At 39.1% G+C, this 14086-nt stretch overlaps 1 protein-coding gene across 1 annotated transcript in view; it reads left to right on the forward strand.

Annotated features, from left to right (window-relative positions):
• The window catches only part of CNTNAP2 (contactin associated protein 2), a 1694842-nt gene that overhangs the window by 1659793 nt on the left and 20963 nt on the right, over nt 1-14086 (forward strand). Inside the window, exon 22 of the mRNA XM_075827067.1 lies at nt 12801-13028. Coding sequence (XP_075683182.1) covers nt 12801-13028 — 228 coding nt within the window. The remainder of the gene's footprint in view (nt 1-12800; nt 13029-14086) is intronic.

The raw sequence follows: 14086 nt of genomic DNA on the forward strand, positions 1-14086 counted from the left end.
GAGTCAATGAAGAACGGCTCGAAAAACGCTGACGCGGGCGTCTTTTTACGCGCCGTCTTTTGACAGCGACGCGTAAAATTACACCTTGTTGGAACAGAACACCGTAAAACCCATTGAAAGCAATGGGCAGATGTTTGTAGGCGCAATGGAGCCGTTTTTTCAGGCGTAATTCGAGGCGTAAAATGCCCGAATTACGTCTGAAAACAGTGCGTGTGAACATACCCTTTTTCTGCCTGCAAAAAAACTCTGTGTGAACAGGGATTTACTCATTGTCATAAATTATGCCAGATTATCAGAATGTCTGGATTATCTGATTCAGTATGTAGCCTATAAATAGTACATCACTTACTGCAAAATAGAAGAGTATTATAAGTAATCAAGGTTTTCCAAGAGTGTCATGGAACTCTATCAAATTGGGTCCTTAGAATAAACATTTCAGAATTAGTAGATATATATCAAGGATGTTAATTGCTGAAACATAAAGCTTAAAAGTAAGCTTTTGTTAATGGTATCATATATCGGTCCGTAATAGCAGGCGTTTGCCCACCAGCCCGCTGCCACCTGCTGTTAATGTGATTATGACTTCACGCAGTTGGCTCAGTGCCTACTATTGTAATACGAATCACAGTATCAGCGGCCGCTAATCTCATTGCCCACCGGGGCTGTAGAAAGAGACGTGAAGGACTACCCTTGTGATGATAACACTTCAGCTGTTCCAGCATAAAATTATCCCTTTCATCTTCATGAAACCAAAAGTCTGGGTCAACTAAATGGTAAATAATGAGGATTTCCCCATGGACCAGACATTGATATAAATGTGAGCCGAGAACACATATATAAACCCATGAAATTGAGATTCAGTGGTAGGCCTCCATTATTTGTATTCTTATTCATGCAAGCAGTTCAGTCACATACAGAGAGCAGCTGTCTCATACATCTTACATGCTGCCTTATGTGGATCAGCCTCAATGGCTCTTATATCATTGTGCCTATTGTAAAGCCTTAAAAGAATCACAGTAGAGCTGTCCATTTCCCAGACCGCGGAATTCACTATCTAGCCTGAATAAGGCAGCTTTATTGTACGTAATTACAATTAACATGATAGTTGTATCAACTGAGGATCCTGGTTCAAGTATATCTTCTAAAGATGTCCAATATTTGTTGGCAAAATCTATTTGTTTAGCCTCTTTCCTGTTTATTGGTGTATTTACAGTCTTAAACCCCTGAGGGCCGCAGCCAGTTTTTATTTTCACATTTTCGACTTTTCCTCCCCGCCTTCCAAGAGCCATAAGATTTTAATTTTTTTTGTCAACATAGTCATATAAGGGGTTGTTTTTTTAGCCGGACGAGTTGAATTTTTTAATAGCACTATTTATTGTACCATATAATGTATTGCGAAAAACAAAAATTGTGGGTAAAACAAAAAAAATGCAATTCCGCCGTTTTTGGGGTTTTGTTTTTACGGCATTGACTGTGTGGTAAAAAAAAAATACATGTTAATTCTGTTCTGCGGGTCAGTACGATTACGTTGATGCCAAATTTATATAGTTTTTTTTGTTTTACTACTTTTATAAAATCTAAACAGTTTGTTTAAAAATAATTGTTTTGTGTCACCATATTCTGAAACCCATAATTTTCTTTTTACTTTTTGTAATATCTTAAAAACATTTATTACATTTTTTTATATTTTTTTAGTCTTTATTTAGACTTTACCATGCGATTGATGGATTGCTCATGCAATACACTGCAATTCTGATATATTGTACTGTATTGCCTTTTTTTTGTGTGCTCTCCAATGAAGCTCTGGCTTCCTTTAGGTCTCCGTCTGCCATAGCAACCGCTCGGCAACCTGCGATTCAATTGCGGAATGGGCACTCGGGGAACAGATGAAACATGCTCATTCGCTATTAACCGCGGCATCGCAGAGGTTAAACATCTGGAATCGGAGTTATTTTCTCATCCTGGCCATTGCTTGCAGGTCTCAGCTGTATAAAACAGCCAGCACCCACCCGTAACTCCTAAGCCCGCTAGAGTTACTAAGGGGTTACGCTCCAGCTGTAGATAATGGAATTTTTAGGTGCAAAATTCTGTGCTGATTTGTCTTAGGCGTAGTTAGGCATTTCTTAACCATGGTCACTGTGACGCCACCCCCCCCCCCTCATAAAATGTAACGTAACATATATACCACTCACATAAATAGTAGCACTACACCACAAACATTCATAATACCGATATACCGCGCAAAAATATATAGTACTGATATATATACATACATACAAACACACATACACTTTACATACACATATATACTACGCACATTACACACATATGTATATACATTACAAACACATACAGTGAAGGAAATAAGTATTTGATCCCTTGCTGATTTTGTAAGTTTGCCCACTGTCAAAGACATGAACAGTCTAGAATTTTTAGGCTATGTTAATTTTACCAGTGAGAGATAGATTATATATATAAAAAAAAATAAAAAATCACATAGTCAAAATTATATATATTTATTTGCATTGTGCACAGAGAAATAAGTATTTGATCCCCTACCAACCATTAAGAGTTCAGCCTCCGCCAGACCAGTTACACGCTCAAAATCAACTTGGTGCCTGCATTAAAGACAGCTGTCTTAAATGGTCACCTGTATAAAAGACTCCTGTCCACAGACTCAATGAATCAGTCTGACTCTAACCTCTACAACATGGGCAAGACCAAAGAGCTTTCTAAGGATGTCAGGGACAAGATCATAGACCTGCACAAGGCTGGAATGGGCTACAAAAACATAAGTAAGACGCTGGGTGAGAAGGAGACAACTGTTGGTGCAATAGTAAGAAAATAGAAGACATACAAAATGACTGTCAATCGACATCGATCTGGGGCTCCATGCTAAATCTCACCTCGTGGGGTATCCTTGATCCTGAGGAAGGTGAGAGCTCAGCCGAAAACTACACGGGGGAACTTGTTAATGATCTCAAGGCAGCTGGGACCACAGTCACCAAGAAAACCATTGGTAACACATTACGCCGTAATGGATTAAAATCCTGCAGTGCCCGCAAGGTCCCCCTGCTCAAGAAGGCACATGTACAGGCCCATCTGAAGTTTGCAAATGAACATGTGGATGATTCTGAGAGTGATTGGGAGAAGGTGCTGTGGTCAGATGAGACTAAAATTGAGCTCTTTGGCATTAACTCAACTCGCCGTGTTTGGAGGAAGAGAAATGCTGCCTATGACCCAAAGAACACCGTCCCCACTGTCAAACATGGAGGTGGAAACATTATGTTTTGGGGGTGTTTCTCTGCTAAGGGCACAGGACTACTTCACCGCATCAATGGGAGAATGGATGGAGCCATGTACCGTCAAATCCTGAGTGACAACCTCCTTCCCTCCACCAGGACATTAAAAATGGCTCGTGGCTGGGTCTTCCAGCACGACAATGACCCGAAACATACAGCCAAGGCAACAAAGGAGTGGCTCAAAAAGAAGCACATTAAGGTCATGGAGTGGGCTAGCCAGTCTCCAGACCTTAATCCCATCGAAAACTTATGGAGGGAGCTGAAGATCCGAGTTGCCAAGCGACAGCCTCGAAATCTTAATGATTTACAGATGATCTGCAAAGAGGAGTGGGTCAAAATTCCATCTAACATGTGTGCAAACCTCATCATCAACTACAAAAAAACGTCTGACTGCTGTGCTTGCCAACAAGGGTTTTGCCACCAAGTATTAAGTCTTGTTTGGCAAAGGGATCAAATACTTATTTCTCTGTGCACAATGCAAATAAATATATATAATTTTGACAATGTTATTTTTTTTTATATAATCTATCTCTCACTGGTAAAATTAACCTAGCCTAAAAATTGTAGATTGCTCATGTCTTTGACAGTGGGCAAACTTACAAAATCAGCAAGGGATCAAATACTTATTTCCTTCACTGTATATAAGCTGAAAATACAAAAATCCATTACAGACCAATGTTAAGGAGACCACGCTGAATGGTGTCTGCCCCCATTTTATACAACCCCTTTCCATATGCACTATTAGGGCATATGGATGACACAGAGGGGGGCCCCAAAAGCCAGGGGGGTTCTTATAAGCTAGAGCATAGAGTCGCTGCAAAGAGCGGCTCCTGCTTTGGCACAATCAACACCACCATATGTATATTACATATGGCTGTGTAAGGCACAGACATGCTTGGTCCCCCCAGAGAGCGAGGGTATGTTCACATGCAGTGGTTTCAGACGTAATTCGGGCGTTTTTCAGACGCGAGTTGTTAAAAAAAGTCTGAAAATCAGGAGCTGTTTTCGCCTGAAAACAGCTCCGTATTTTCAGACGTGTTTTGCATTTGCGTGTGAACATACCCTTAAGGTATGTTCACACGGCCTATTTTCGGGCGTTTTTTGGGCCGTAAATGCCCGAAAAACAACCGAAATATCCTAAGCAGTACGCCTCCAAACATCTGCCTATTGCAATGGAAAAAACGGCGTTCTGTTCCAATGGGCCATTTTTTTGCGCGTCCGTTTTGAATAACGGCCGCGACGTGCAGGAAGGACAAAATCTGCCTCAAAATCCCAAACGGAATTTTCAGGCAAAATTTTCCTCCTGCAAAAAAACTCTGTGTGAACGAGGCCTAAATTCTGTTTCTCTACAAGAAAGTATTTCATAAAATAATTATAGCATTTAGTACAATACAATTTTACTAAACCATTAACTCAAGGCATGTGGATTCTGCTATTTTCTGCGAATGATGTTCTAAAGTACAATCCAGTCCATGTTTTGAGTCACAGCATCAAAGATCTAGTCCAGGCCGTATCTGGTCCCCAGACTCCAGGCATTGTTTTGCACACAGCCTTTCACCTGCATCTCAGTGCATGACTAGGCTGGGCTGTTCTAAGAGCCAGGATGCCAGCGGTGGATGCTGACTGAGGAATGCTGCAGACACAAGGCATCCACCCCCTGGTACACACAGCCTGGCACCCCACACCCATCACCACACAGAACAGAGCAGTCTGAAGGTAAGCAGCACATCTAAAAGATGTATATGTAGCTGGATCAGCTAGATGATTATGTGTGTATGTGTATATATATAATCGTATACATAGATCTATACAGTGCATACATAGCAATGTTTATAGGCATCACACCCTCAAGGGAACATGAGGGTCAATAACTGTCAGATTTAAAGTTGCAGGCACTACAGTAGATCTGCAGCTGACTATTTATTTTTACAGCCTTCTCACCGTGTTGCCATTCATACCAGTCACACACACACACACATATATATATATATATCTTTCATGTAAAGCTGCAAATTGGTTATTCATTTTTTTTTTTTCCTATTGTGCATATAGAGCATAAAATTAATTAAATAGATTCAGAACAGCGTTCCCCTTTGATTCTTTAAGCACATGGTGACGGGTACTCCTTTGGGGCATATTTCTGCAAAGGTCTTCTGTGTGCATGTCACAAACCACCGATCTAAGTGTTACTCCAGTGAAATTCTTCTCTTTTGTGCCTATGTCACCTATAACAACAGTATGTCCTCATTGCTATGCATTAACCCTTCATATAGAAAGGCTCTATAAGAATTAATATTACTTAAACTGCAGAAGGTTTAGCTACCTAATTCTGTACTGGCGTTCTATCTGATGGGAAATCTGTTCCATATCCTTAGTGTAGCATTGTATCTTCTTTCATTATCTCTTGACTTTATATTACTGTCAGTCATTTTTAGTACCATATCGTTATCCTTATCAGAGCCAACAAGTTCAGTATTTTTTAGCACCATATCATTATGCGTATCAGAGCCTACAGGGAGGAATGAAAATGAAAAAATAAACCATTGTCCATAATAGACTATTAAGAGATATGTGAACCTTTGCACGCATTTTTTTAAAAATGAAACAATGCATTATGGGATTTTAAGCAAGTTGTTTTTTTTTTACTTTTTGAGATACAGCTTCTATGTATCCTGTATACATAGAAGCTTTGCCTTGCTGTCAAAGCCGAATCTGTCAGGTCAGCAGGACTTACATCTCGGCAGAAAGCTGATCCTGCATGTCTATCCAGATGTTATTGATCACATCTAAGTTCATGAATAACATGCAGGACCCGCTCTCAGCTGAGCTGTTAGTCCTGCTGACCTGATGGATTCGGCTTTGACAGCAAGATACAGCTTCGTTCTATACAGGATACATTTAAGCTGTGTCTCAAAAAGTTAGGCCGGATTCACACAAGTGTGTTCGGTCCGTGATATACAGTCTGCATGTCGGCCGCATTTCCCAGACCGAACACACTGCAGGGAGGCAGGGACTCCTAGCATCATAGTTATCTATGACGCTAGGAGTCCCTTCCTCCCCCAGAAACTACTGTCCCGTACTGAAAACATGATTACAATACGGGACAGTTTTCCCGCAGCGAGGCAGGGACTCCTAGCTTCGTACATAACTATGTTGCTAGGAGCCCGGCTCTCTGCAGTGTGTTCGGTCTGGGAAATGCGGCCGACATGCGGACTGTATTTCACGTACCGTACACGCTCGTGTGAATCCGGCCTTAAAGGGTAACTTAAAGTTTGACAAACTTGTCAAAGTCACATGTCAGAAGTTTTGATTGGTGGGGGTTCGAGCACTGAGACCCCCACCAATCGATAAAACGAAGGCAGAAGCGCTTCGTTTCTGTTCGGCTTTTTCTGGAAAGCCGATGTATCGGAGTACGGCTCATAGACTTTCTATCGAGCCCTACTCCAATACATTGATTTTCGGAAAAAGCCAAACAGAAACGAAGCGGCTGAGCGCTCACACAAGCACTTCTCCCACTTCGTTTTAGTGATTGTTGGGGGTCTCCGTGCACCAATCAAAACTTCTGACATGTCAGAAGTTTGTCGAGCATTTAGTTTGTCAAACGTTTACATATCCTTTAAATGCCTAAATGCAATAGCTGAGAAACAACATAAAATGCTTCTCTAGCGCAAAGGAGAAAGACCAAAGACCCAAAAAGCATACTATCTATATATATATATATATATATATATATATATATATATATATATATATATATATATATATATATATATATATTAATAGTGTAAAGTGAAACTCCACTTTTTCATTAACATTGCCTATATAGTTTGCAATTGTTAGCAAATATAGCGTCTTTGTAATAAAGTGTATCCTCGTTATCTTTTTTAGCTGTTTTCGAATATTTTTCAGTTCATTACTGCTCTATGCTATGTAAGAAAAAAAAACAACAATCTCCTCTTGATAAACTATCACCAAGCTAATATTGAGAGGTGTTATTTTATTATTTTTCTGTTAAGCACTTTGATGGCATAATGGTGTGTCCTGCCGTGAATGAACCGGGATTCTGTTTAGTAATGAATACCCTTTCAACCCTACTCATTCAAACATTAAAAACACTTCATGTATCAGATATGAGAGGACACACAGGAAAAACAGGGCTGGTGCGGGACACATGTGACCAGGGGTGGGGTACAAGAGTGGAATCGGTAAGGGAAGTATATTGCATTGCTTGTTATATTTCAAATTCAAGCCCAGATTGATACATTCTTAAATCCCAGAAAACCCGTTGATATTTCAATCAGACTATTTGGATATGTGTGTAGTCCTGATCATCAGGTATTCTTTTATTGAATGGAACTGCACTACAAAAGCCACAATTTAAAGTACAATACAGTAAAAGTTGTAAATTGTAAAAGTTTTCAAGAATTACAGTTACTTAGTTTGAGAAGTTCATACTTTTTCAAACCTATGTGTCTGATCAAGACAACAACTTTGCCATGTGGGGTCAGTAAAGAAATACCCCAGTCAGGTCATTTCAATGGTACAATTAAACATTATTCATTCCTATAATAATTCTTACTTTCAATATTATTAGTTGTGAGAAAAATGTTTAACCAAGTTTTTTTTTTACATGAACAAAGCTGTCAATGTATATTCCTTTTCAACCTCGTGTAGTTGAGTATTCCAAAGACTGCTCTTACTGTAAAGAACCCTTTCCTATATTGATATTGGAATTACCTTTCATACTCACATAAAGGATGTCCCCTGGTCCCTTTTTTAACAAACCCAATTATTCCAGCCTCTGATTATAAAAGAGACCTCCTATTCCCTTTATTAATCTAATCACCCGACTATGGATTCTCCCTAGCGCTGATATATCTTTTCAAAATAAAACTTTACAATAGTGATGCTTACTCATTTGGGATTTTGTAAGAGTGTGTTACTTTAGTTTGCAGGAAGGTAGTGAGGCGCCTCATACTTTTCCGATGAGGCCCAATTATTACTAATTACTCCTTTTATTAATGACCGCTTTGTTACTTAGTAACCACTTGCATGATAAGATGTTTAGTAAAGACCTTTGAGACTTGTACCATTAGAATCTCTGGCATAGATCCCAGCAGCTAGAAAAATGATTCAATCATGAAGTTCAATTGCTGACTATGCGGTCACACTGCAATGCTAACCAATTACTTAGCTTAGAACATAAATGAATCTGAGCCTAACATGCCTGTTATATGATGTCAAGGTAAAGTGAGCATTTATATGTAAGAATTTAACCTTTTTAAAGGGATTTTCCACAGATGGATAGTTCCAAAAAAAAGAGAAAACAAAATACAAATTCGTATAACGATATTATTGTTATATAGCACATTGGTGCTTATTATTCAATTTGTTTGAAATTTGACAAACCATGTCCATATAAATAGATTTGAAGGATGCCTCTGAGGTATGCCATACAGTTGCATATTTTTTCATAGGCAATTATACAGCGGAAAAAAAGGTATACCGACATATACCATCGTGGCGGATTTTAAAAAAAAGACTCTCTTGGCATCCGTAATGCATATAGGGGGTCTACGGACAAGTTCAATGTATGACATCCCATTCTAAATCTATAGGCATTAATATGGAGTTGATCCCACTTTTGCAGCTAAAACAGCTTCCACTCTTCTGGGAAGGCTTTCTACAAGACTGTGTCTGTGGAAAGTTTTGCCCATTTATCCAGAAGCTAATTTGTGAGGTCAGACACTGATGTTGTACGAGAGGGCATGGCTCGCAATCTCCATTCTAGTTTATCCCAAAAGTGTTTGATGGTCAGGGCTCTGTGCGGACCAGTCAAGTTCTTCCACACCAAACTCACCCAGCCATGCCTTTATGGACCTTGCTTTGTCCAAACTGTTCCCACAAAGTTGGAAGCATACAATTGTTTAAAATGTGTCAGTACGCTGAAACATTATGATTTCCCTTCACTGGAACTAAGGGGCCTAGGCCAACCCTGAAGAACAATGCAGCCAGGTAGGTAATATTCTCCAGGCACTCGCCAAACTCAGACTCAACCATCAGGCTGCCAGATAGAGAAGCGTGATTCATCACTCCGCAGAACACGTTCCCACTGCTCCAGAGTAGCGGCGTTCTTTATACCACTCCATCCGACGCTCGGTATTGTGCTTGATGATGTAAGATTTGCATGGAGCTGCTTGGCCATTGAAACCCATTCCATGAAGCTATGAAGCTCCCGGTGTACAGTTTTTGTGCGGACATTAATGCCAGAGGAGGTTTGGAACAGTTAAGTCAGCATAGTGTTGGTGACTTACTCACTATGCGCCTCAGCACTCGGTGATCCCGTTCTGTAACTTTATGTGGTCTGCCACTTTATGTCTGAGTTGCTGTGGTTCCTATTCGCTTCCATTCCGCAATAATACCGCTCACAGTTGATTGTGGAATATCTAGGAGGGCAGAAATTTCCGGAACTGACTTGTTGCAATGGTGGCATCTTATTACAGTACCACGCTCGATTTCAGTGAGCTCTTTAGAACGACCCATTCTTACACAAATGTTTGTAAGGGCAGACTGCATCACCAGGTGCTTCGTAAAACAAGCGTGATATTATGTAATAATCGGACAGGAAGCAGGTTGCTCCCTCACCTGCACATTGGAAAATACAGATGTTTGATAATGGTTTATATTTGGTCACCTCCATAATAAGATTGTGCTGTGTCTCTTCTTGTGTTGATAGTTTACTCTTTAAATATTAACCCTCCAAGTAATGTCACTGTGTGGGGACATGGGCGCTATTTTACCAAAACCATGCACACAATACAATGTATTAGGTTAGCATCTTTCTACAAGTAGTTGGAGGCCTTGAGATTGCAAGGGCAAAAATCATAAGAAAGTAATAGAAGGTCTCTATATTGTTCCTGAAGGCAAAAACATTGTCCCTTCTATTGGGTCTGAAACTCATGCAGGTAAACTCCCCAGTTCTCCTACCACTTTTTCCTTTCGGAAAAGTCGGCAATGCATTTATATTTTTAGAAACACCATTTTAACCTTCAAAAACTGAAGCAGAATCCTGTTTTTTTTCCATCTGTTTTTGCTTTGCTTATCTATACACCTCATATCACAGTAGGGAATAGTAAGTCAAGGCATCTTTCACAGTAACAGAGCTATTTCCAGCTTACCTCCATTGTGCATTGTATTTACAGCGGCACATTGATGTCAGGCAAACTCATTTAAATAAGCAAATACATTTTATGGAAGCACGTTAACTTATTGTTATTTAGCATTAAGTAAAACACGGCATATCAGATGTGTGCATGCATTTCTTCTCATAAACCCTTAGTCCTCCTAATGTGCCTTATGATTTACCATTATAATGCAGTAAAAAATGCAGATGTTTATAAAATCATCTATAAATCTTGTAAAATTGATTTCCATTTGTCTGAAATATAAGCAGAGTACAAATACAACACTAATAGCATCAGTATGTCATAAAGGTCAAATGAGCAAGGTCACATATCATTAAGTAGATAGTGCAAGCAATTGTACACCGCAGCCTGTCTTCAAATATAGATCCACCTTGTCCAACATTCTTGACTTCTAGACCAAATAACCTTATAAGGTACAAGCGGTAATTATATCACCTGGGTAAAAACTCTCAGATATATATATAAAAATATAGATAAATAGAGATTATACATATGAAATAGAAACATAATGGATATATATATATATATATACATATATATATATATATATATATATATATATATATATATATATATATATATATAAAAGTCGATGGACACGCAGATAGATATGAAATAGATCCATATGAGATAGAGACATAGTAGATAGATAAAGGAAATAATTACATATTAGATAGAGAGAGCAAATAATTACATGACAGATGATAGATAGATAGATAGATAGATAGATAGATAGATAGATAGATAGATAGATAGATAGATAGATAGATAGATAGATAGATAGATAGATAGATAGATAGATAGATAGATAGATAGATAGATAGATAGATAGATGAAATAATTACATATTAGATAGATGAAATAATTACATAATAGATACATAGAAATTAAATAGATACATAGATATGAAATAGATACATATGTAACCCTGTCATATTTTGTATGTAATGTATAATTAAGGGGTAATTAATAATTAGATTGGCATATCACATTTAACATAGTGGGTGCAATTATAAATAGTCCATAAAATGCCAATAAGAGATCCAGAAGAAGTCCGCTTCTCTCCCACCTCAGCAGTTTGAGAGGCTATTTGGTGAGCACAATTATTTCAGCACTAGGATGGTATGTTACAGCTGGGGTGGAAAGACGGGTGGGCAGCGTAGGTGGCCGTCTAGGATCCCATTGTCTTTAAATGTATTTGTAGGACTAATTGGACACTGTATCTCAGCGGATGATAATGCTGTAGGTGTCGCGGACATTGGCTCGCTTCCCTTGAATGGATTGGGGAAGAAATGGCGTCTGTCACACAGATATGTGATAGGATGGCCAGCCATCACATGTGTGAAAGGATGTAGAAAAATGGGGTGTATGCGTTATAAAAACCATGGGGGATTGGGGAGAAATAATGGGGAGTGGGACAAAGGCAATTCAATTTAATTATTATACAGCTGACAGCTGTCACGCTGATCTTCAGGGACTAAGAAACGGGGTGCATTTTAATACTCAAATATATAGAAAAGGATTCTACTGAATGAGCTATATACTACATATCATAAGGCCATTAACCATGCAGGAGTAACTGTTAGATTTATTGTACCGTGGTTGAAAGCTCAATATTCATTACCAGTTTCGGAACTGCATGTCTCCTGGCTTTGATGTGACTGACTAATGTGATATAGCTTTCTTATTTATAGATATCAGACAGGCTGTTATTTTGGGTCCTGTCTGTGGTATACCTCTGATTTCTGCAAGGTCAGAAGGCGTCATGCTGCAGAGGAGACAGACCCAAATATCCACCACATTTGCAGCTTTTTTCTTTCAAATTCCTTTGATCTGTTTAATTCCATTGAGATCAATTGCATACAAAGAGGTTACTATTTAAGCACCGAAAACCACCTTGCAATGTTTTCATCATATAAGCATAATACCTAGAACTAGCACATAGGAGTAGATAGGAAATATATTATTGATACTATATGCATGAATCAACAATATATTGTACATACAGAACCAGAATACTTAATAACCTAGAAACAGATTTTTTTTCGGTTGCTGAGTCAACATTTACATGAGCTGATAACTGAAATGCATAGTTGTTTGTATTTGGACATTTACCAAATATACATTTAACTAAAGCCCTGTTCTTTTATCTGCATCACAAGGCAGAAAATGTAGCTGCTTGCAGACAGTTCTGTCTGGCAGACAAGATTGACCACTACTGAGATGGCTTCTCTTTACATCCTTTAAAATGCAATGATTTGCTGACTCAACGATTTTTCTTTTGTGCCTCCAGAGACTGGAACGATCGACCAGGAGATCCAATCTTACAACACTCCAGGGTTCAGCGGCTGCCTGTCCAGAGTACAGTTCAATCTTATAGCCCCACTCAAGCTTGCCTTAAGGTCGCAAAATAACTCCCAGGTGCAGGTAGTGGGAGAGCTTGTGGAATCGAACTGTGGTGCATCACCGCTGACCATCGCTCAAATGGCATCTGACAACAATCCCTGGCATCCGAACTCAGGTATTGAATCTGTTTACTTTTATTTATACAGAAAAATTAAATCAGACTTGAAATCAGGAATGGAAATAAAGGGGGTACAGAGGCTTTAATCACACCTGGGCCATGGTGTCTTAGAGGGCCCAATGCCCTCTTTGCCATATAAAAGGACATCAGTATAATAAAAGTGAGTGTTGGGGAATACAGCATGGAGGTTCAGGAGATTCAAGTTACGCCTATTCATATTTGATATTGACCATATAAATGTAAGCAAAGGGGTATTAAACTGTATTCTGAAGAAATATTTTTTAAATATTAAATTATTGTCTAATTATAAAAAATGTACTCCTAATTAAAATGAAATCTTCATTTGCAATTAAAGTGATACATTATTATCTTGTTTTCTAGCATTTAAAGGGGTATTCCCAGAATCAACATTTATCACCTATCCAAAGTATAGGTAATGAATGTCTGATCACTGGGGGACTCATCCCTGGGACCACCGCCACATTCGCGGTGCCGTTTCATTTAAAGTCTATGGGAATGACGGAGACAGTCATAGAGTTTTAATAGAGTGGCAAGGCATATGCTCATCCTCCACTCAATTCAAGCTCCTCCTAAGTGCGGGGGGTGCAGCTAAGGAGGAACGTCTGGTTCAGGACCCCCATTCAAGTGATAGGTGGGGGTCTCGGCAGTGGGGGTTCCAAAGAAGAGGCCCCCAGTGATTAGACGCTTATCACCTAACCTGTGGTAAGTGATAAATGTTGATTCTGGGAATACCCCTTAAATACCTTACAAACAATAACAAAAAAAACTGTTGCCCCAGATACATGTGGTCAGAATACAAATGTGGTTGTTTATGGTGAGCAAAACAAAATAAGCCATCTTATAAGTGGAAGTGTGTCTATCTAAGGTCAGGTAATAGTCTTCGGTGTCTCTGTGTAATCATCCTGCACCCCCCTTTTCATTATCTGTTCCAGAATAATGCAGTTAGTTAGGATTAGAATAATAAAAAAATACTGTATGTGATGCTAAGACCCCCTGCACTCAACAATCCCAACAAAAGCGGGCCGAAGAGCCTC

This window comes from Rhinoderma darwinii, chromosome 5, assembly GCF_050947455.1.
Source record: "Rhinoderma darwinii isolate aRhiDar2 chromosome 5, aRhiDar2.hap1, whole genome shotgun sequence".
NCBI lineage: Eukaryota > Metazoa > Chordata > Amphibia > Anura > Rhinodermatidae > Rhinoderma > Rhinoderma darwinii.